Source organism: Rhea americana, unplaced genomic scaffold (assembly GCF_003343005.1).
Source record: "Rhea americana isolate MKP2758 unplaced genomic scaffold, rheAme1 scaffold_25, whole genome shotgun sequence".
In the NCBI taxonomy this organism is placed as follows: Eukaryota; Metazoa; Chordata; class Aves; order Rheiformes; family Rheidae; genus Rhea; species Rhea americana.
This window is the reverse complement of record NW_028186368.1, coordinates 1,394,027-1,414,393: the sequence shown is the minus strand read 5'-3', so window position 1 is coordinate 1,414,393 and position 20,367 is coordinate 1,394,027. Positions and strand designations below refer to the sequence as shown.

General features: G+C 46.3%; 1 protein-coding gene across 1 annotated transcript in view; it reads right to left on the bottom strand.

The window, feature by feature from the left end:
- Nucleotides 1-20,367, bottom strand: part of SCML4 (Scm polycomb group protein like 4) — a 70,351-nt gene that overhangs the window by 36,730 nt on the left and 13,254 nt on the right. The window contains exons 2-4 of the mRNA XM_085306979.1: nt 11,862-12,073; nt 2,515-2,644; nt 631-831 (exon numbers count right to left, since the gene is read on the bottom strand). Coding sequence (XP_085163105.1) covers nt 631-831; nt 2,515-2,644; nt 11,862-12,062 — 532 coding nt within the window. The 5' untranslated portion in view covers nt 12,063-12,073. The remainder of the gene's footprint in view (nt 1-630; nt 832-2,514; nt 2,645-11,861; nt 12,074-20,367) is intronic.

Below are 20,367 nucleotides of genomic sequence, written 5' to 3'. Positions count from 1 at the left end.
GCCTCACGTTTGGGATGTCCTTCATGTTTGAGGGACAGGGTGAGGGGAAGCAAACTAGCACAGAAAAAAAGGGGGCTGGAGAAAAGCTTGAGCTGCAGCTCCAGGTCACTCAGACCTCCACCCCTGCCACCCCAGGGACTAGGTCAAAATCTCTCTGACATATTTGTGTAGCCCTGCTGCATGGGGAACTGCTGCAGGACTTTTGCAGCTCCTACAGCTGAGGGCAGATTTGGCTTGTGAACTGCAGGCAAGGGACATATGAGCAGCTCAGCTCTGCTACAGCAGCCTGTGGCCTTCAAGCAGACTTGTAATGCTGCTTATCATCATACAGCGGCATTAAAAACCCAGACCACAGGGCTGACCTGGGCGTTATTTCAAAGAGCAATAACCAGTGCAGGACTCTCAAGCCAGCCGTATTCCCACCTTGAATCACCACTGCTCTTTACCAGTATAGTCTCATCTCTCACCTGGCACCAGTGCAATGCCTTCAGCAGTTCGTTTCACAGGATGTAAGCAAGGTTCAAATCCYGCTCATGTGAACAGGATGGATAGGGCAGCCAGGATTAGCGATCAGGTTAAGATTTCCAGTGCTCTCCAATCAGTCACAAACCCTTCACAAAAATGCTTTACCTGACACCATCTCGCCTCCGTAGCCCTGCTTGATGAGGGAGAAGACAGCCTTTTGCTGGAGCGCGCAGTCGACGCAAGCCTGAACAGCCTGCTGCAGGACCGCCGAAGGTCTCTCGGGCCCAAAGWGCTCTGGGAGCTGCTGCACCTTTTTTCTGTCAAGGTACGGCCCCAGGTTAGCCTGTTTGTTGACGTATATGCAGACTGTGGACACAAAAGCCCCACCAAGTCATTACAAAGTGGCCCTCAGAGCTTTCCAGCCCGTGCTAATTTTACACCTGGGCATTTAATTCGTGTGACCTTTCGTTCGTTTGGGGTTTGCTGCCTTTTGCGACGGCACGGCCGGGCCACGCTCCCTCGCAGGCTGCCCCCGCGCGCGCAGCCGACGGCCAAAGCGCATCCCCGGGGAGCACGGGRCAGCGGCGAGCAGGGGTGACCCGGCAACAAACTGGCAAACTCTAGCCTGGGATTTCTTTATTCTGTGTGGTTTTAGATTGACTCCTTGAGCCCCCCGCTTTGAGAAGCAGCGCTCTGAGCTACGGCACAGGAGACCGTCAGCGTCCTCATCTCGCTGATTTGAAGCTCGTTTGAGGCCAGCTCCGTCCCAGAGGAAGGGGAGATAACGCTGCGGTAACGAAGGGTGACTAAGACAAAGCCTGAAGTCAGGCTAAAGTGAGACATATTACGGTGGCTGGCTGAGCGTGCTCRGGCTGTCATCTCCCAGACAATATAACATTACCCCCTGACAGAAATCAGATATGTGACAAAAAACATCAAGCGGAGTGGAGGACATGATGACAGCTGTGTAGAGTTGGAAATAATTTACAGTTTGCATCGCCATAATGAAAACCTAGTACGGATGTCACAGCGCTCGCTCTTGCCGCGTCTCTTGCTGAACAGCAGAAGGGGCCCAAGCAGTATATCCTGGTAAACAGGAGTATAATAGCAATCATACTTATCATTACATCGCACTTCACACCTTCAAAGTGCCGAACAAACAAAAGGATAAAATAGCTAAAACCAGCAGCGGCACGCAGGAGCCGTCAGGGCGCAGCTTTCCCGGCGTAACACCGGGCGAAACCTAGCCGGATTTGCAGGATGCGGCTTCTTTGGCGGCCGCCCGGGTGCTGGTTGCCTGCGCCGCTGGGAAAGGCTGCCCGGTSAGCGCTCGCTGCGCGGTTTGCAGTCTTTGAATGTGGAGGCGTAAATGAGAATTGAATTTGTTATTATTGTCACTACTTTTGGTATTGTTTTGCTACCAGAGCTGACAGAAAGCTTCACCTCTGGGCATCTCAGCTGAAGAATGATGGGGTTTATATATTATTTTAGTTCTTAATGTTATCAAATCCATTTCTTTGTTGAAATTTCAGGGTAAAATCAAATCTCCTGTAAATTATGTACTGATTTCTTCTCATTTACATCAGTTTAACCCTATATTACTTCTGGTATACTCTTCCCTAAGTGCAATTTGAAACGATCAGRTCTCCTATTGCCATAAGTCTTTGGATTTTAGGTGCTGTTAACCCTGGCTACAGCCTGACCATGAGTGCTCCACTCTTCTCTTCCCCTGAATGGTTAATAGATGCTTCRTGTTCACACCAGTGTTTAGCCTGGCCACTACTACACACTTTGCAGCATGAGCGTGAGGTACGAGGCGGTAGCACTCGTGAGAGATCGATGCTCATAATTCAAGAGAAGTGGGTCGGAGTCTGTCCTAACGTGTGCAGTCAAAACGCCGGGTCTGGCAGAACATCTCTGCTCTGTGAGCCCGGCCATCCATCGTCCCACCTCCGCGAGCTGTGCCTGCTCGGGAGAGCACGTACCTGCGTACGCGTAGAGCCGGGTCCCCGCTCACCCCCTCGCTGAGGAGCGCGTGAGCGTGCGTACCTGTGAGCGCTTGCGGGGCAGCCGAGGTGGGTATGGTAGCTGCGTCCTGCGGGATTGAGCTAATATCAGGCTCCGGCGTGCTTCTTGGAGGAGAGATCGCTAACGGCGTCATCAGCACACGGGACTTCAGCTACAAAAACAATTAACCAGGTCGGGTAAGGAGAACATACGCCAGGTATTTCGGTGCTGCTCCGTGCACGTCGCTGGCTATGAGCTGCCGCTCGTTAGCAGTTTGCTCTTTCCAGTCGGCCGTCTCCTTCCTGCTCCGCGGAGGGTAGCGGGAGCCGAAGGCTGACTTTGATTTGCGACGCCCTAAGTAACAGGATGCAAATATTATGCCACCCACTGGGTAGTTATTTACACCTGAGCAAATTGAGTGTAAAACTCTAACAAATCAGAGCGGTGGCGTTTTACAACCCATTTCATGCGGGTGTAAATAATTTTACAGGACTTGGAGCAGGGGGAAACTCCGGATCTTTAACTACACCATAATTTAGGGCCAAATTCTGCTCCTAGTTACAAAGGTGTAAATCTCATGCAAGCCCAGCAGCACCAAGGGGCTACTTTGGACTGCCACCCCTGTAAATAAGGAAAGGATTCGTCTCAGACCACGGTCGATAGTGTGTTATTACTAGGTAGTAAATACAAACTGCTGCACTGTTGCACACAGTAATCTTCATGGCCTGCACTTCGGGTTAGGAACATGAAATGCAGTGAGAATTTACTGCGCGATACTACTGTGTCTTTACACTGCCAATATCTAGCAACATCTCACCAGTAAATRATGTGCGGTTCCTCGTAATTATACAGGGCTGATGTGATGAATGAGACCTGKAAGTATCACCCTCATTTTTCCTTTTGCTGCAGAAGGAAGTAGGAGGGGAAGCAGACTCAGCACAGAGGTGAATATTTTCTATATTTTTATATTCCACACCAAGCTGTTTTGATGGTAGGTGGTATTTTTGGTGCGGTTTTTCAATGGCCAAAGGTGAAATGCTGCAAGAGACAAGCCTAAGAATGAGAATGATTTCTTTAAGCCCACTAAACTTACCAAGAGCGTTGCTTCTCTCAGGGCTTACACCCAGCCTGGAAATAATGTAGAAAGTRTATTTTTGGTAGAAATGAAGCCAGATCATTAGCTACAAACCCAAACATTGAGCAAGTCCTGCTGGAGAGTAGAAGCAATTTTGGATAAAGATTTATGTTGTCCAATGATTTATGGTCATATTTAAAATAATTGCCACTCCATTTCAGTTTARCAGTGAAATTTGGAAGCTGAGGGAGGGAGAGGCAGTTGGATTTAGCAGCATGCATATTTCTACAAGAGTTTCTTTAATCATTAAATTTTGAGGCTTTTGGATCATTCCCCTGATACTGCATTATTCGAGCAAGGGTTCAAAAAGAGGGAAATCAGTGTCTCCCTCACTTTCTTGCATGACAGCCTCCGCTAGRATGTTACRCATTAAAAGAAAAAAAMCAAASAAAAATGCCCTSCTTGTYGAGRCGGGTGGGATTTCTGCCCGCCGGGTCGCCACCAAGCCCTCCTCCACCCTGCAGCTCTGCACGGCGGCCGCAGCCTCGGGCATACCCAAGGGAGCAGCCACGGAGCGATCGGTACYGCGGGCCCCAGCCGAAATAAGAGCTGGGCTGCTCCTCCAGGCACCAGCCCCTGCGGGGCCCTGTTGGCTCTCTGGGGCACACTGTTTCTGGACTGTCTTGAAAGCACCAGGCTTGCTGGTAGCGGTCGGAAGGGCTCCACGGACTGTTTATTCAAACCCAACGTGAGGATGCTCGGCAGAAGTCTCTGCTTTTGGTGCTCTGAGTGTCTTTAGGTATCAAACCAGGATGATAAGCAGGACGCACAAAGGCAATGTGCTCTTTAAGGCACATTTCCATCGTCACTGTGCAGTTCTCCAAAGCAAAGGCAGCCTGGGCTCCAAGAGACCCCCCCGTAAAGTCTTGGTGGGAGTCCGGGCAAATTATCTAAAAGCGGCTTTGCTTTCTTTCAATCTTTTAGTAGATGTATCTGAGATGAGCAATGGATTTTACCTCCCTAATGAGTGCAAGAAATAAGGTGAGTGCAGCAGTTCCTAAACTGTTAAGGTTCGTGGTGTGGAACGGTGGGACTGAGACACGGCGTGCCGGCATTTGGGGAAGGAGCTCACTTYGTTTACTTGTTCAGAAGGTAGTTGTGATGTTGGTGTGCACTGCTGCTCCTACTCAGGCTACTCCCTATGGTGGCAAGAAAGACCCTGAAGTTTAAGGGATCCAAATCAGGGAAAGACAAGAGGGGACTAAATAYGCTTAAACTTAATAATTTGCTGAAATACTCTGCCAAGCCCAGGGTGAACCACTCAGTCCATTATTGAATTATGTCCAGTTTGTTTTCSCAAAGACCGTCAGTGACATGGAGTTCTGCAGGCTAAATGTTCATGGTTATTAAAAATTCCTCTTTTGCTGGATCTAGTTTGGGGTTTTTCACATGTGAGAAGCAGCAAGACRTGTTTTTGTCTGTACCCACATACAATGACTCATTTTTTTGTGGGGAAGTGGGTTGACACTGTGAAACTTCGGGTAACCCTTATGCTAGGCTTCTGRTCTCACTTGTGCTCACATGCATATATGCATATGTGTGTTTATACATAATACACACATATATACATGTATATGCATTTACATATGTGTATATATCATATATATAAATCTATTTATCTATACATATATAAATATGCACACACTCGCACATACATATAGACGACATTTTGGAGACAGCACCCCTAATAACTTCCGTTTCACTTGTATGTCAGCTCCTCATCCCGCCCCGTGACTCGCAGCGCGGTGGCTCAGCCTGTCTCCCACGCCGGCCCATCAGCCGTCTCCGCAGAGCTCAAACCTCGCAGCCCCGCTGCAGGCGAGCTGCTCTCTCAGCACGTTCGGCCGAGGCGAAGCACAGGTTTGGTGGCATCGCCCTGGACTGTTTTGCTTGCTTCTGTTTCTTGGCTCTTGGAGGTACAGCCAGGCTTACGTTGAAGAGCAAATAAACATAGGGCAAGACTTGTGTAAACGCTCCAGCTTGGAAGCCCCTTCTTGGCAGTTTGCTGCTTCAGTGAATAGTTTACTGCAAATTTAATTGCAACAGTATGTGCTCTACAGCCTCTGGATACAGTTAAATGCCATTTTTATTAGGGGTAGYAGGGAATGTTCCTTCATTAGATCAAAATAAAACAATGCCTGATTGCAGAGGACAGTACAGTAACAAACACTGCTGAAATATCTTCCAGACGCTGAAATCCTGCATATCACTAGGTGCAAACCTCAAAGTATTTAGTTTAAAGATGTCTTTTCTTGGACTGCTTCTTCTCTATAAAAAATCAGCCCAACCAACCAACATTGACTGAGAGCCTGGCAATAGAGAACATATCCATGGAAAAATGAAAAAAAAGCAGKGAAGAAGACAGAGAGGGAGAAGGAGCCAGAGCAAATCTGTCAGTGGACTGTGGGACACCTTCGCAGTACAGCATTCAAATCAGCTTTTGAGTATCAAATGTCAYCAGTTTTAAATGCACATGGCAGCAAAATAAGGCAGTGGTTGGTTTAAGACAAGATGTGCACCCATTCACCCAGTCTTATGGACCTTCTACTACGGAAAAGAGATCAGAGAACACTGATTGGGGATTTCAGGAAGAAAATAAGTGTGGCTACTTCAGCGAAGTCCCAGAGCACTAGATGCAGAGAGGACTTGGGCTGGTGTGTCATCAGTGCCGCCTGGATGCACTATTTCAGCATGCAGCTGCTGCAGAAGGGGAAGGCACCTCCAGACTCATGTGGGGCTTGTGCTACAATTCGCGTATCCTTACTGAGGACCCAGGAAATAACTGGGGGGCATTTCTATCATCCCACACTGAAAAAAGTGAAAGAAGAGGAAGAATATTCTCAAAATAGCTTTTTTCTCTGAACCAGTTCTCTCCCAACTTCTAGAACAATATAAAAGAAAAGAAAAAGGAAAGAAACAAGATAAATCATGAAGTGAAATGTCCCRGTGATTTTTTAAACCACACAAATTATTGATCCTCATCTTTATGGCTCCCATTTCCTCTGCTTTCCTTGTCCCTTGTCCTGACAAAAAAATCTGCTAGAAGAAACTAGGATTCACCCTGTTCCACAGGCTTGCAKCCTTCCAGGTAGGAGGGCAGAGGCACATTCAGACTATGATAACTTTTGCTGTTGGACAGAAAACTACCTCGAGCCACTTCAGACATGAATGAAAACACATACAACTATGAAAATCTGGGCCAGTCTGGTGTAGGGTTTCAACAGCTGAGMRGAAAGGTAGCACTAAACCTTGTTGYGTTRAMCCTGCACCYAAAGAAATGTGGAGATTTCTTCTMACTGACTTGAYTGAAGCCAGAGGAACTTATTCAGCACCAAGTCCTAGCTGTTCAGGGGGAGCAGCTATCACAGGATGGAGGTCGTGGGGGAAATCTTCCCAGCAAAGATYAGATCCATAATGTAAAATGCTCCAGATTTGTAGCCAGCCCATAAGGTGGCAGGTGGCACCCAACCGCAGCATCCCTGCAAGCAGTGGGACCTGTGCATCAGGTTTGATTAAGGGCTCAACGTCATGCCTTTCCCTRTGGGATGGGGACCACCAGTGGCCTGTGGGTATGGTGAAGGTCCCCAGTCAGAAGGGAGACAAAACAAGCGCTGCAGAGCTCCAGAGCACCTTGTACTTGCCAAAAAGGGTCTGTTTTCTCTTTAGATCAAGCACCAAAGTCTGTAGAGGTCTTTGTAACTTCAGGCTGCCCTTCTTTACACCTTCCCATTATGGATATCTTTGTGATGAATCTTCARTCAGATAATTTCATATTGCCTCTCCCACCTCTTGGATCCCTGTGTTGTTCTGGCAGGGAATTTGCTRATCTCTCCTGTACCCCCTGTGCAGTCCCATTCAGGGTGAGTTTGACTCCCCACCAAACCCAGCAAGGAGCTTCCAAGATCCCTGTTGCCCATTCACCCCCGGCTGGACAGACATCTCACCAGGTAGATGCTCTTGGCATGATACAGGAGTAGCCCCAGTGGACAAACTGCCCTTGGGCTGCTCTGACAGGGCCCTRGTTTGGTGGTACCTCGGGACTGTGCCATAGGGAGGGATGTGGTCCACCTTGCTGCAGCGCCAGCCCCGTCTGCTCTGCCCCGCAGGTGTCTCTCGCTATGATGGCCTCTAATGYGGCTAATTCCTCTAACAATGCTAATATAGCCCTAATACTACGCTAAGCTCAGCACAGCCTTCCCTCGTACAGCTGCAGCACTTTTCCACAGCCATTCCCACGTGCCAGGTCTTGCCAGGCAGCTTTAAGAGGAGCCCCTTATTTACAACCAGAAAAGTAAAACCAGTCCTGGTTAACTCCACCCTCGGCTGCCAGCATAGACATTTTCCTAAAGAGATCTAGACAGTCAGAAAGAATGCTGTGTTTAAGGAAAACATAGGATTTTATGGCAAATAGCTCTACATCAGATACAAAACATTTTTTTGGAAAGGCAGCTAATGAAATTTTATAACCACAGCTGTGAAAAAAATAAGCAGGATAGCCATGAAAAGGTCTTTACTCTAGTGTGAAGCATGATGAAATGCCATTTGTTGATGAACACCTTAGGAAGACATAGGTATTTGCTTTTAAAATCAATGAAAACACGCAAAGGGTCATCTGGCTTTCTAGAGCATGTGATTAAAAATGTCTGTTATTCACATTTTGGTCAAAATAATTTWAAATCTAGGCTGTATATTCCTAGTTTGCTGAAAATTCAGAAGTATTTTTCCATCTGTTCTGTAACAATTCAGCTATCTGGTTGCTATAAAGAATTTGGTTGTTTGCCATTTGGGCACAGAGTCATTTTTTAAAATGTGTTTAAGTCTCATGGTATCTCAAAGTCATACAATTAGTGAGCTAATTAAATCAAGCTAGAGTTACCCATCAAAAAATGCAATCTTTGACTCGCACTCAGAAATTGTTTTTTATGGAGAGTGGTTCACTTCTGCTGAATGCACCATGCACAAAGACTCCTAGTGGAAAATGTTGCCTCGGTGTACAAATGCTATAATGCAAATAAACAGCACAAGGCTGGATGTCTCGGATGTTACAGATCATGAGTGTCAGGTTCAGAAATGTAAGCCATAATTTTTGAAAGGATGCCTTTTCTTCTAGCTTTTGCTCACCAAGAAACAACACTGGGCCACTGAAGATGCCATTCACACATGCAGGATGCCAGAAATCATAATCTTAGAGCAGGTYGATAGCGGGTGACCCCGACTCCCTCCTCTCTCCCCCTTCCCCTCGCATTGCCACCAAGCGTGGGGCTGTGCTCCTGCAAGGATGCAACGGTGCCGGGCGGCGGGTCCTGACAGAGCCGGCAGCGATGCGCTGATTTACACCGGGCAAACATCTCGGCTGGGAAGGTGGCCCTCGTGCTCCCGAGAGYGCCGAGCACTGCGGCCAGGCGAGACACGCCGTTGCCCCCCTGCTGAATCTCTGCAGCCTGAGAGCAGGAATCGGCACAGCCCCCGGCGTGGCGGCCGAGCGCTGGGCTCCTGCTGCCCGACGGGCGCCGGGGATGTGCCTGGGCACTTATTAATCAATTAATAATTAAAGTCTAAAAGAGACATGAGTGATTCAGGTCATGGACCACCAAATCCCKCTTATTGAAGGCAGGCAGACTTGGTCGGTGACACTGGGCGCGTGCGATCATGCCAAAAGAAAAGCTTCTCCTTGAAAGAGGACGGGGGCAATGGAAGTCCCTCCTGCCAGCTGCTTGGACTGCTGACACCTTCTAGGTGCAGAGTGCAATGTTACTGCAGCGCTTTAGCAAATTCAGCTCCTCCTGTTTGCTTCTCCGGTGTACAAATAATGTGGGTGTTTGGTGAAAGGCTTTTCACAGGTGGGTGAGCGCATGTGAGGTGGAACAGAATAAAATCCCCAGCATTTTTTTTCGGATTACAGATGAAATGTAAATGTGAGCATAAGAAATGGGGGCAGCCAGAGAAGCAGGGGCAGAAGGGCTGGAGTCTGCTGTAACTCTGCATGCAAGCTCCTTGTGATACTTGGCAAATCACTTAGTCATCTCAGGGACTCACTTTCACCACATCTCCGAAGTATTTTTATGGCAGGCTTGCAAAGCATTTGGACAGTTTTGATTTGAAGACCCTGCAGCATTACTGGTAATAATTTAAATTACTGGTAAAGAAAAGTAACTGAAGTAAAACTATATTTTCCTGTCCCAGAGTTTTAATCTGAAGTGAAAAATAATTCCTTAGTAGGTTCATATCCCATGTTTTATAAAATACTAGCATAATTGCCCCCAATCCTATCCTGGGCATGCAGTCCTATTTTGGACTACTGCTATATATCTTTGCAGTAATCCCGTGAGAGATATCTGAGCCTTCTGTCAGATTGGCTCTGCTTGGCCACTGCTGTTATATCATTCACGTTACTAAAGCTAAGGTTTTTCAGAAGAAATGGGAAACTGCTGCTCAAACAGTTCCGTAGTCATGTGGGATCTGCTTTCAGCACGTGCAGAGCTCTGGGTGGACACTTCCACCATGCATGGCAGAGAGCGAGAAGAGAGAAGGTGGAGGACGGGAGGAAGAAGAAAGACTGGCAGAGGGTGAGAAGGAGGGACAAGCGATGGGCTGCAGGTGAAGCCACTACCTGTGGAGTCAAGACATTTGGTCCCTGTGTCCGAAGCTCAGCGGGCAGAGCTGAGCGCGGTGACTTGCTCTCTCCCATGACCTGGCTGTCCCAGGAAAGGGCAAGGCTCTCCTGCAGCCAAGGGGCTGGTTATTCCCCGCTAGTGCTGCATATATGGGTATGGTTTCAGAGAACAAAACTGGGGGGTAAGGAGCAGCAAGAGTTAGGGAATTGCAAGTTGCTGTCAGTAAGGCCAAGTATCAGAGGACGACATGCAGATTTTAGCAATACCCAGGGTTGAGCCCCTTTTTAAGGAAAGCTGGGAAGGTGCTATACACACACTATTCGTGTTATTTGTATTTCTGTTTAGGTATTGAGAACTTAAGAGGTTGCTGTTACCTAGCATTCGGCAAATTGCCATCTTTGGGAAACAGATTGAGTATCTGCAAATGTTCCCCTCAAAAACAAAGTCTGTGAATAACAAGCATGTATGCAGCTACCTAGCTACAGAAATAGATGGAGAGAACAAGAAAGCACTTCTGTCACAAAGAAGCACCTCATTGCAGTGTAACTCATTTTCACCAATATAAATTAAAAATAAATTAATTCCTAATAATAAATTAATTCACTAATAAATTTCCCTCCCCTCAGCAGCACAATSACTTTTTTTGCCTAGTCTGAGCAGCAGTGATGGCCTATGCTGCGCCCTGGCTCATGTCTGCTGCAGCCTCAGGCAGGCTGGAGCTGAATTTGGTCTCTCATTTTGGCAACGAAAGCTAAGAATGACACTTTCCTCACTAAGAAAGTTGTTCCAGTTCACTGCTGGTGATAGCTTTCAAATCTACACTCCTGGCCTAGATTAAATGAGGTTTGTGGTCTTTGTCCAGCTCCTGCTGGGCAAATGTCCCCGTGACACCGATTTACCATCACAGCCAGCAGCGCTGTCAGCTCTTTCAAGGACATGGAGCAAACTGTCCTTCGACCTTCAGGGCAGGTCCTCTCCGAGGACACATGGGGCTGGGAGATGCCAGCCCTGCTCCTGCCAGCGCTGAGGTTGCCTACAGCCCTCCAGCAGCACAGCTTGGCATTCAGATCACAGTTTATTTATTTCTTCAGTCCTGCTTCCCTGCCTGGGTAGTATGGAGAGCTGGTCGCAATTTTCCACCGAAGTTAGCAGACAAATAATTAAAAWAGCCTTTCCTTCAGCAATAGCAATCTCAGCACTTTCTAAAATGACCCATTTTTTCCTATGAAAATTGGCTTTGCTTTCTCCTTTCTTTTCCCCCTTTCCTACTTTGCCCTTTTCTTTCCTTTCCATTTTGTTCCATTTCTCATCTTTTTCAGTGAAACAAAAGGAAAAAAAGGGGGGGAAGTGAAAAATCAAAGGGAAACACTTCCCAGAAGATGTGCAGACATCTCACAAAATGCAATAGGAGATTATTTATTTAAAACACCTTAACATAAAACAATTTTAATGTTTGCCTTTAATATTTCTTTTTTACACCAGCTTAAACAGAAGAGAAACTTATTTCTTTTCCTTTTGCTGCATTGCTCTACCCAACACTTTTACAATTTTCCCTCAATTCCTGTGTTTCATCTGAAATTCTAGGACAAAAATCATTAAACACAACAGGAGATGGAGCAAGTGTGTAAAAAYGTATCTACCTTGTACCCGGGTTTTCGCCCTCTCTTCTTTGGGATCTTCACTCCTGGCAAAGAGGCAGCTGGTGCKGAGTAAAGATTGTGAACAGTCATTTTCATGGGAGCAGACTGGAGCGGGGGCCGTCCTCGTTTCCTCCCCGGTATTCTGGGAGATTGCATGTCAACAGGGTCCAGCCTCGGTGGCAGGGATGACAAGTGACTCATCTGCGCAGGTGCTACAGAAGAGAGAAAAAAGAAGCTTTATTTTTTTTTGGGGGGGGGGGGAGTCCATCTGAAGGTAGAGCAACAGAAACATTTTCTCATGTTAGCTTTTTCTCTTTTACCATCTCTCATAAAGCAGCAGTGAATGTGCTACACACTTCTCGGTGTGATCCACCTAACCACACTCAGCTCAGCTTCTCCAAAGCAGGACAAAAGCTAGTTACGACCATTTCTCTCTGAGACTGCAAATACAGTATAGGGAAGTAGCTCACATGGAGAGGTCTCTATTGCAGATGTCTACTAGGTGAATCCCATGGTTGTCATCTTAATCCCACATCCAGCAGGTTGGTGTAATGAAGGGCACAATCTGGTGCTGATCAGGATCAGCGAGAGTCTTCCCATTGCCTTTAGCAAGCACTTCTGTGTCTCCAGTGCGTGCTTATTTTCCCATCACCAAAGAATTGGTGAACAGCCAYGATGATTGTTGGGTGACCTGGTCTGAATTCGATGTTTCAACCCTGCTTTGAAAGGGGATTGGAGGAGATGACCTGTTGCAGTCCCTCTAGACCTGAATTATTCTAGAGTTCAGTGATTCTGCAATCGTGGGTCTGATCCGGCAACCCTTCCTCACCTTGGAAGCGCTACTGATACCAAAATGGTCTTTCCTCCATTTCCCAGGCCTGCCTCCCGAGCTGGGAGCACAACGGGGCCACCAGGCTGCTTGCGCAAGGGGAGCCGCACTGGAGGAGAGCTGCCAAACACTCGCGCTCTGCAGTTCTTACAGCATCTGCTCCCATGCGTGTTAGTGGCGGGCTTTGGACGTACTTCATCAAGAGCCGCTGTTTTATCACAGCTCCATGCAGCTGATGAAGTCGAGCAGGGGTAATGGAGTGGAATCTAGTCCATTTTCTTCTGTCCAAGTTTYAATAAAGAAAACAAATACACAAACATACACTGAGTATCAAGGGAATGTACGACATTCTTCACAGCTTCTGGCAAAGGGCTCGCGCTAACAAAGGGCAAAAAGAAAAACCTGGATGTTTTCAAATGGTTTGTCTGGGTGTCTGCTTTCCCGACCGTGGACAGAAGACCAGTCCTAGCCCTAGCRTGCATACATTGCTAAACATAAAGGTATTGCCAGTTCTCATGCTTTTATGATAGGCCTTACAGCAGCTGACATTTTCAATTTCATGCTCCCTCAGGCCAGTGATATCAGAGGGCTCCTTGTGCTCCATTTTTACAGAGCAGGTTTCTAGCCCTCTTGGTTACAGAGAAAAACTTTAAGATGTGATCCCAGAGCATTCTTGAAGCCCAAAAAGCAGAAGGCAACTAAAGATTTGTTTATTACTACAAAAAAAATTACAAGTATTTACAAGATCTACAAATTGCAAGATCTACAAGTTTATAGCCACGTTTTAAAATCTCATAATTTCAGAACCCAGTATGATTGGACTGATCAGCAYTGACATTGCTGATAACAAAAATTAAGCTCCTGCTTATGTGAAGGGATACCTACTGCTTGATGGGGGGGGGCCTCTGCCTGGTGAAAAGTACCTGCAGCTGGGGGTCTTGGTGCCTCAGAGGCAAACATACTTTGCCTTGGCAAAACTTTGCAAGCGTGACTGACTGGCAAGTGACTCATTTCTCCAGCCTTATCTCTTCAGTAGTATCCACAGTCTGCCGTTGGATAAGAAAATTAAAGCACTTCTAGCTCTACTCTCCAGCAAATACATGTATTTGCAATATGTTGAAAACTGATCTTTTAATAACATTAGAGATATCTGCTCAGTTCATACAGATCCATTACATRTGGCAAGAGTTATAGATTGACTATAAAGTGTCTGGTCTTTAACACCAACTGCCTAAAACACTCGTGCAAACACCAAAGGTCTAATACCAGATCAGAGCAAGTGCTGTACAATAAATCTGCAGAGACTAATTTACCAGCATGCCCATGGATGCTGTGGTTAGGATGCCTAGATGGACTCAGCCCGCTCAGCAATGACGCGTAAGCTTGCCGTGTAGGTTTGATTTGCACCAAAGCATAAGTCTGTGGAGACATGTCTTGCTTCTCAGTAAAATGAACCAGCAGCATGTCAGCAGCTCAGCCAATAACCAAAGGTGAATGGTGGTAACTCTTAGCCAGAGGGCTAGTAGCTGACAGACGAGCAGTGGCAACCTCTTAGGCACGTGAGTAATGCCACAAGGGCTTGTGTGACTGTGCCTCAACAAAGCCAAAGCATCACCATGGCAAGACTTCTCAAGTCCTGGAGGCAGCTGGATAGCTCTGCTCTGTGCTGTATCCACAGTACGGCTTCTGGAAAGCTTGGGGGCTTCCAGGGAAGTGTAGAGAGCCTGATAACATTTAGCAATGAATGGCTGGGAAAGTTTATTGAGAGCGAAGTCCCTTTATTCTTGCCCTATCCTTACTCTTTTCCTGAGGCATTAGCTTTGACATGTTGACCCTTCAGTCTAACCTAGTCAAAGTCTATCACTTTTGTATTCTTAGTTTAAAAATAAGAGCAGAAAACTGCCTTAGGTTTATGGCTTTTTTCCACTTAATGAAGGACTAGACATAGAGTAATTTTTCATTACTTGGCTCTCAAACACAACTATCTGACAATTTTATTTCTAATCCTGCCTTCCACATTCCCCTATTAGACCTCAGGCAGATGGTAGCAGAAAAAAACCTCTCTACTCTGCCACCTGGGCAAGTGCCGCACAAAAGCTGCCCCCTCCAGGAAGCAGAGCATCTGCTGGTGCCTGCAGAGGAGCCAGAGGAGCTTGTGTGCCTACACTAGTGTCTGCTGGAGGAACATCAAAGAYGGAAAGAAAAACACGTCCTAGACCAATGCAGGTGAGGTTGTAGGAGGTTTCTAACAGCACGTGCTTTGTGTTGTGCTTGCCTTACATCACGTGTCAGTATGTATACTGTATGACTAACACCACAGCTTCCTGTACTGACAACTGTACCTGATAGCTGAGGGATCTTTAGTGCATCTCCTCCTAAGCTGAGTGTGTTTGATGGGCTGCAAAGAACCTTTCTTAATAAAAATAAAAGCCTGCAATAAATGTGGCTTTTAACCTGTGCTCCAGTAACTGCAAGGGCTGAAGGTAAAAATATCACATTAAATTTTATATTGGTAATTCCAAAGGATGATCATTTAAACCTGACGTACACCAGGTCTCATGCAGACCTGTGCTTGGATTCTGTCACAAGGAAGAAACAAGCTACCTGTGCCTTAAGCCAAGCGAGCTGCAAAAGTAGAAAATATGCCCATTTCACAGCAGCCAGAGGAAAATACCCTGCACTCCCAGTACAGTCACTGCTCTCAGCTGCAAAAGGCTCTGACCCAGGAGTCCCCAAGTCTCAGCTGAGTATGGTRGGAAGCTATTCACAGAAGCCTTCTTCAGGCACTGAAATCCTCTCAGGTGGCAGCACTGCCCTGTCTACAACTCTTGACCCCTGCAGAGCTTCTTGTTGCRAAGTTCTAGGTACTCAACATCCATACATGGAAAAGACATAAACTTTTCATAAATCGTGTGTGGATTTCCTTCAGTTGTTGAACAGTTCAGGAGAGCGCACACTGCATGGAGAGGGGATCACACTATTAAATGGAAGGGAGTGAATACTTTTCAGCTAGGGGGATATTTGCCCCTCATTCTCTGTACTCAGCAGGGCAGCTCTTTAACTGTGACCATTTGGAGAGGATGGCCTGCAGAGCAGGTGAGCAAAATGAGAAGTGCTGCTTGATCTGGAAGCAAAGCTTTATATCTGAGTGCTTCTCCTGGATAGCTTTGAGGAATATGAGGCATTACACATCTTCATTATGGTGTATGCTGAACACCAAAGCAGCACRGCACAGTACTTGAAAGGCAGGAGTTTAGTGAAGCAGATGGTAGGAAATTTTGCGAATAAAAGCACTGAATTCATATCCTCTGCTGTCCAGATTTGCTTGCCCAAAAGCATTGTATGGAGAGCAAGCACTCATCTCACAATTGCTTAAGGAGAGAAAGGTCAGGAAAATGTCTAGCTTGGCATGAGGTTCTTCTGTGGTGAGGATGCAAAGCTCCCCTCTTCCCYTGCCTACTGTCTTGGGGCTGAAGTGAGAGGAAGCTGTTTCCCTGAGGGACTCTCCTGCCCTCTTTGACCCCAGCAGGAGACTCACTATATAAAGACCTTGAGACTGTCCACCCAACAGGATCCGAGTTAGAATGACCAAGCATTAAAGAAACAAACCCCACAAATATCTATGGGAATCAAGAGTGGGATTCATCTCACCTATATTTGAAGGTCAGTTCATCAGTCATCCCAATACAGGTGCCTCCTCTCATTTCAGATGTGATCTGCCTTAGACCCTGGGTCACATCTGCCAAAATATGTTGGGCATCTCAGGCAACTCRAATGGCACTTGGTCACTCTTTTAGGTGACTGGATTTAACCATAATGAAGAATTCAGTAACAGATTAAGACATCTAAATGACAATTTTGGACAATTTTAGACATTCAGACAATTAGCCGAAGTTATAACATGCATTACATTGCGGTAGGAATCCCAACCACTGCCACGTGTTGATTCTCAAGGAAAAGTGGGCAAAATATCCTAGCACCTCTAACTTGGACAAAGCAAGTTAGGACAAAACAAAACTCTTAGTTTCTAGAGGAGTGGTTGAATTTTGCCAGCTATCTCACACTTKAAACATTCTTACAAAGAGTTTAGAAAAGGCTGGAGAAAATACAGCTCTTTTTCTACTGGAGCCACTCTCAGGGAGAATGATCTTTATAGCAAAGAGGTATTTATTCCTTCCTACATGAAGCAATGCTGCAGCAGAGCCTGCAAGTGATACAAGGAGGAATGAATGTGTTTTTGTTCTGGCTGTTCATGGGCTGTAAAAACATGGATTTCTAATGAGCTGTAATCTTCTGTTGGAGCTAGTAGCCATACATCATTTTCTCCCTGCAGCACAGTAGAGATTTAACTCTCCTTGACAGAACTGAAAGTAGCAGCAGTATCCGAAACAACACACACCAGCATTCGTTACCATGTAGACTCTGTTCGTCTACCTTGCCTGGAGCCATCGTTTCAGACAGTGAGACAAGGGGTGGTGGTAGCGCTGCTGAAGGGTGTGGTGGGGATGATTTCCTTCAGTGTAGCCTTTCCGTGCCTGAAACACACTGAGCAAAGACGTGCTGTCCATTTTTTTCAGCCTCCTTTCCTGCAGAATAAGAATTTATGCAACCACACTCTCATTCTCTCATTTGTTCCTGATACGACTTTTGAACATGTTGGTTCATTTCAACCAAATTTGATGGAGCATGAGAGGAAGGGGTGCAAACGTTTGTAGGTTTAGTGGAAATACATGACTACTAGAGATGCGAGACCCACACTTGTGCTCCCTCAGATTTAGCCGCCTGTCTAATTAGATGTCAGAGGATGCACACAAGTGAAAGCAGAAGAGAGAATATAAAAGCTTCAACTCTGGGAAAAGTTGTTTCTAGACCTAACACCATCTTGGCCACCGGAATCAAGCAGCTACAAGACACAAATCTATAGAAAAAAAAACTTCCTTCATTTGTCTGCTCAGGAAAATGCTTGGAGTTGGTTTTCTAATTTCTCCATGTTTGTTTGTCACCTGCTTCACRGCTGATGAAGTAGGTGCACAAGCCAATGTGGACATTGCACAGCACTGCTGGGAGACTTGGACCTCTGGCAAATCACATTTCTCCTCACAGCTAGCTTCAGCCCATGTTTACCCACGTCTCCAACTACAGGCTGTGCTGCAGGTTACGTTGCAAGGGTAGTCACAGGGCACTTTTAAATAATTTGCCTACGGATCAAGAGGCAAAAGAGTTAAAACAAGGAAACAACRTTTTACTCTTGCATTTACCTGTATTTCCAAAAGTGTCCACATGAAGCAGACAGCCAAGAACATCTCTGCTACAGTACTTTGCTGGCTGCTTTATGCTTGCAAGTCACAGCGCTCATACAGAGCAGGCCCTGCAGTGGGCTTCCTTTTGAGCTGCTATAAACAGATCCTACGTAGGTGCATTTGGTAGTGTAATAGTCACTCTGTTGGGGCTGGGAAAAGACCAGGCAAAATATAGTTAGAGTCCAGTGCTCTGCCCTTCCCTCATGYTTCTCTCATGGTCTATGTGCCTTAACAAAAGGACAGGGAGCCAGTAAAAAATAGCACAGGATTCCTCAAAATTGAGATGAAAATACTGTTTTCTTTAAAATCCAGACAAAAAGTGCCAGTGGTGTTTGCCCTTCTCCTTGTTACTAGGAGCAAAAGAAAGAAAAAAAAATAGTCCCCAGTGTCATCTTAGAGCTGGAGTTTTTTTTTTTTTTTTTTTTTTTTTTTTTTTTTTAAGTTAAATTCAGCAGCAGTAACAGTGCTGTCCTTGCGGAGGTGTTCTTTTGAAGGATAGCACCCTGGTGACAGCAGGTAGAGCAGTAGCTGTCTGCCCCCTCTAACTCAGATTTGCTTAATGAGCCAGAAAAACCTGAAAACCCTTGCAAGAATGGGACCCCCAGGAGCAGCAGAGGCCAGCCTCCCCTCACGAGCTTACCTTTCTTCATTTGGCCTGACATTTTTGTTGCAGGCTAGTAGCCTGTGGCGGGGAGTTGAGGAAATGAAACTTTTGTGAGAGAGAGAGACCTCAGGAGAGAGAAAAAACAAAAGAAAGATGTGAAAAAAATGGACGCGAGAAGACCACGTGAGTAGCAAGCGCTGCTCTGCAGTGGCAGTCAAACCAAATGCGTGCAAAACAGGCGCATGCACAACATGAAGAAAACAAAGGTAATTCATTGCTKGTCTCTCTTATGTTAAACAAAGATGTGCAACTGGTAGTACTGGTTGTGATACTGCAGAGAAATGAGAAGAAAAATAGTGTCTGGATTCAGTCTACCACCTCGATGAGCTGCAGAGAAGGTGAGTTCCTCTGAAGTCTTCACCTCGGGCTGTGGTTTACAACTTGCAAGACAAGGTCTCAACAAAACAACTGGTGTCCCTCCCCTCACTACCCCAAGGCCTCCTGCCACAGCTTCTGGGCTTGCATAGGTGCCATTTCAGTTTGCTAAAAGGAGCATCTTAAAATCCTCTGTGCTGAGATCCTGGAAGGTGGTTAGACAGAGGCTGCTAGTTGGCACAGAGTCCAGGAATCATGCAAAATTCTCCATCCACACAAACGTGACTGGATGGAGAATGGAGGGTGAGGGATGAGTATTAACAGTTTGGTAATTACCATAGAAGTAGTTACCCCTGCAGACTACCTATGTTAAGACTGTTGTTTGCCAGACCTTCCCACTAGGCTACCTCCACTTCATATGTCACCTACCCTATCTGAGATGATACTTCCCTCCCAGCTGACAGCTKCAAAGTTTCCCAAGGAAGTAGGTCCTATCCCTGATCCTTCCATGGGCTGTTACCTTCCCTCCATTCAGGAGATAGATGGGACACTGCCTCTTGCACCAGCATCTCCCCAGGTGTATGGAGCTACTCACATGCAAGGGAGGGCTGAAATCAGTTGAAATTGCCTCCTGAGGGCCCACTGCATGCTTCATCATTCTCCTGCTTCTGGCTATCTTGCTGTGGGACCAAACTGTTTTTCCAGTGACAAGGAAGATAGTAATGTAGAGYACATCTCTCTTTTCTCCCTGAACTACCAACCATGATTTCCAACACCAAGATCCTCAAGGCCCAGCTTGCTCAGAGAAAACCCTGAATGCAAACATGCTCAGAAAGTCTGTTATTAATTAATTATTTCCCCTGCACRGAAAGGGAATTTGACATTCACACTTAGCAGGAAAAAGGACTAGATATCAAATTTGGAGAGGGCTGATGTGTTCAAGTCAGATGGTGATAGACCTCCATCTCCAGGGCCCAGGGGCACAGCATAGCTTGTGTTCACACTGCTAGGACTGGCCCCATACAGCAGATTTGCCTTGGGAAGAGTTGGGTGGAGCAGCCTGGAAGAGAGCCAAGGAGGTTGCTAATATTAAGCAGAGTGGACAAGGTTGAGAGTATTTCCCTTTTTTATTTATTAAATGGAGCTTTCTTACACTCAGGTGGCCCATTGGTGGCAGCCTGTTACCTAATGTGAGGTCCCAGTTTCCCATCGTCACTGCAATCCTGTGTTATATATACTCATTACAGGGAGATGCCATCCCGATCCCTCACACCAGATATGTGTGCACTATCCAGATAACTTTCTCATACAAATATCCAAAGGGYTGTGATTTAAGCCTAATGCAGAAGGAGAAAGAACTTTCCATCTCAAAAATGCTATCAAGACAACAGTCTGCTT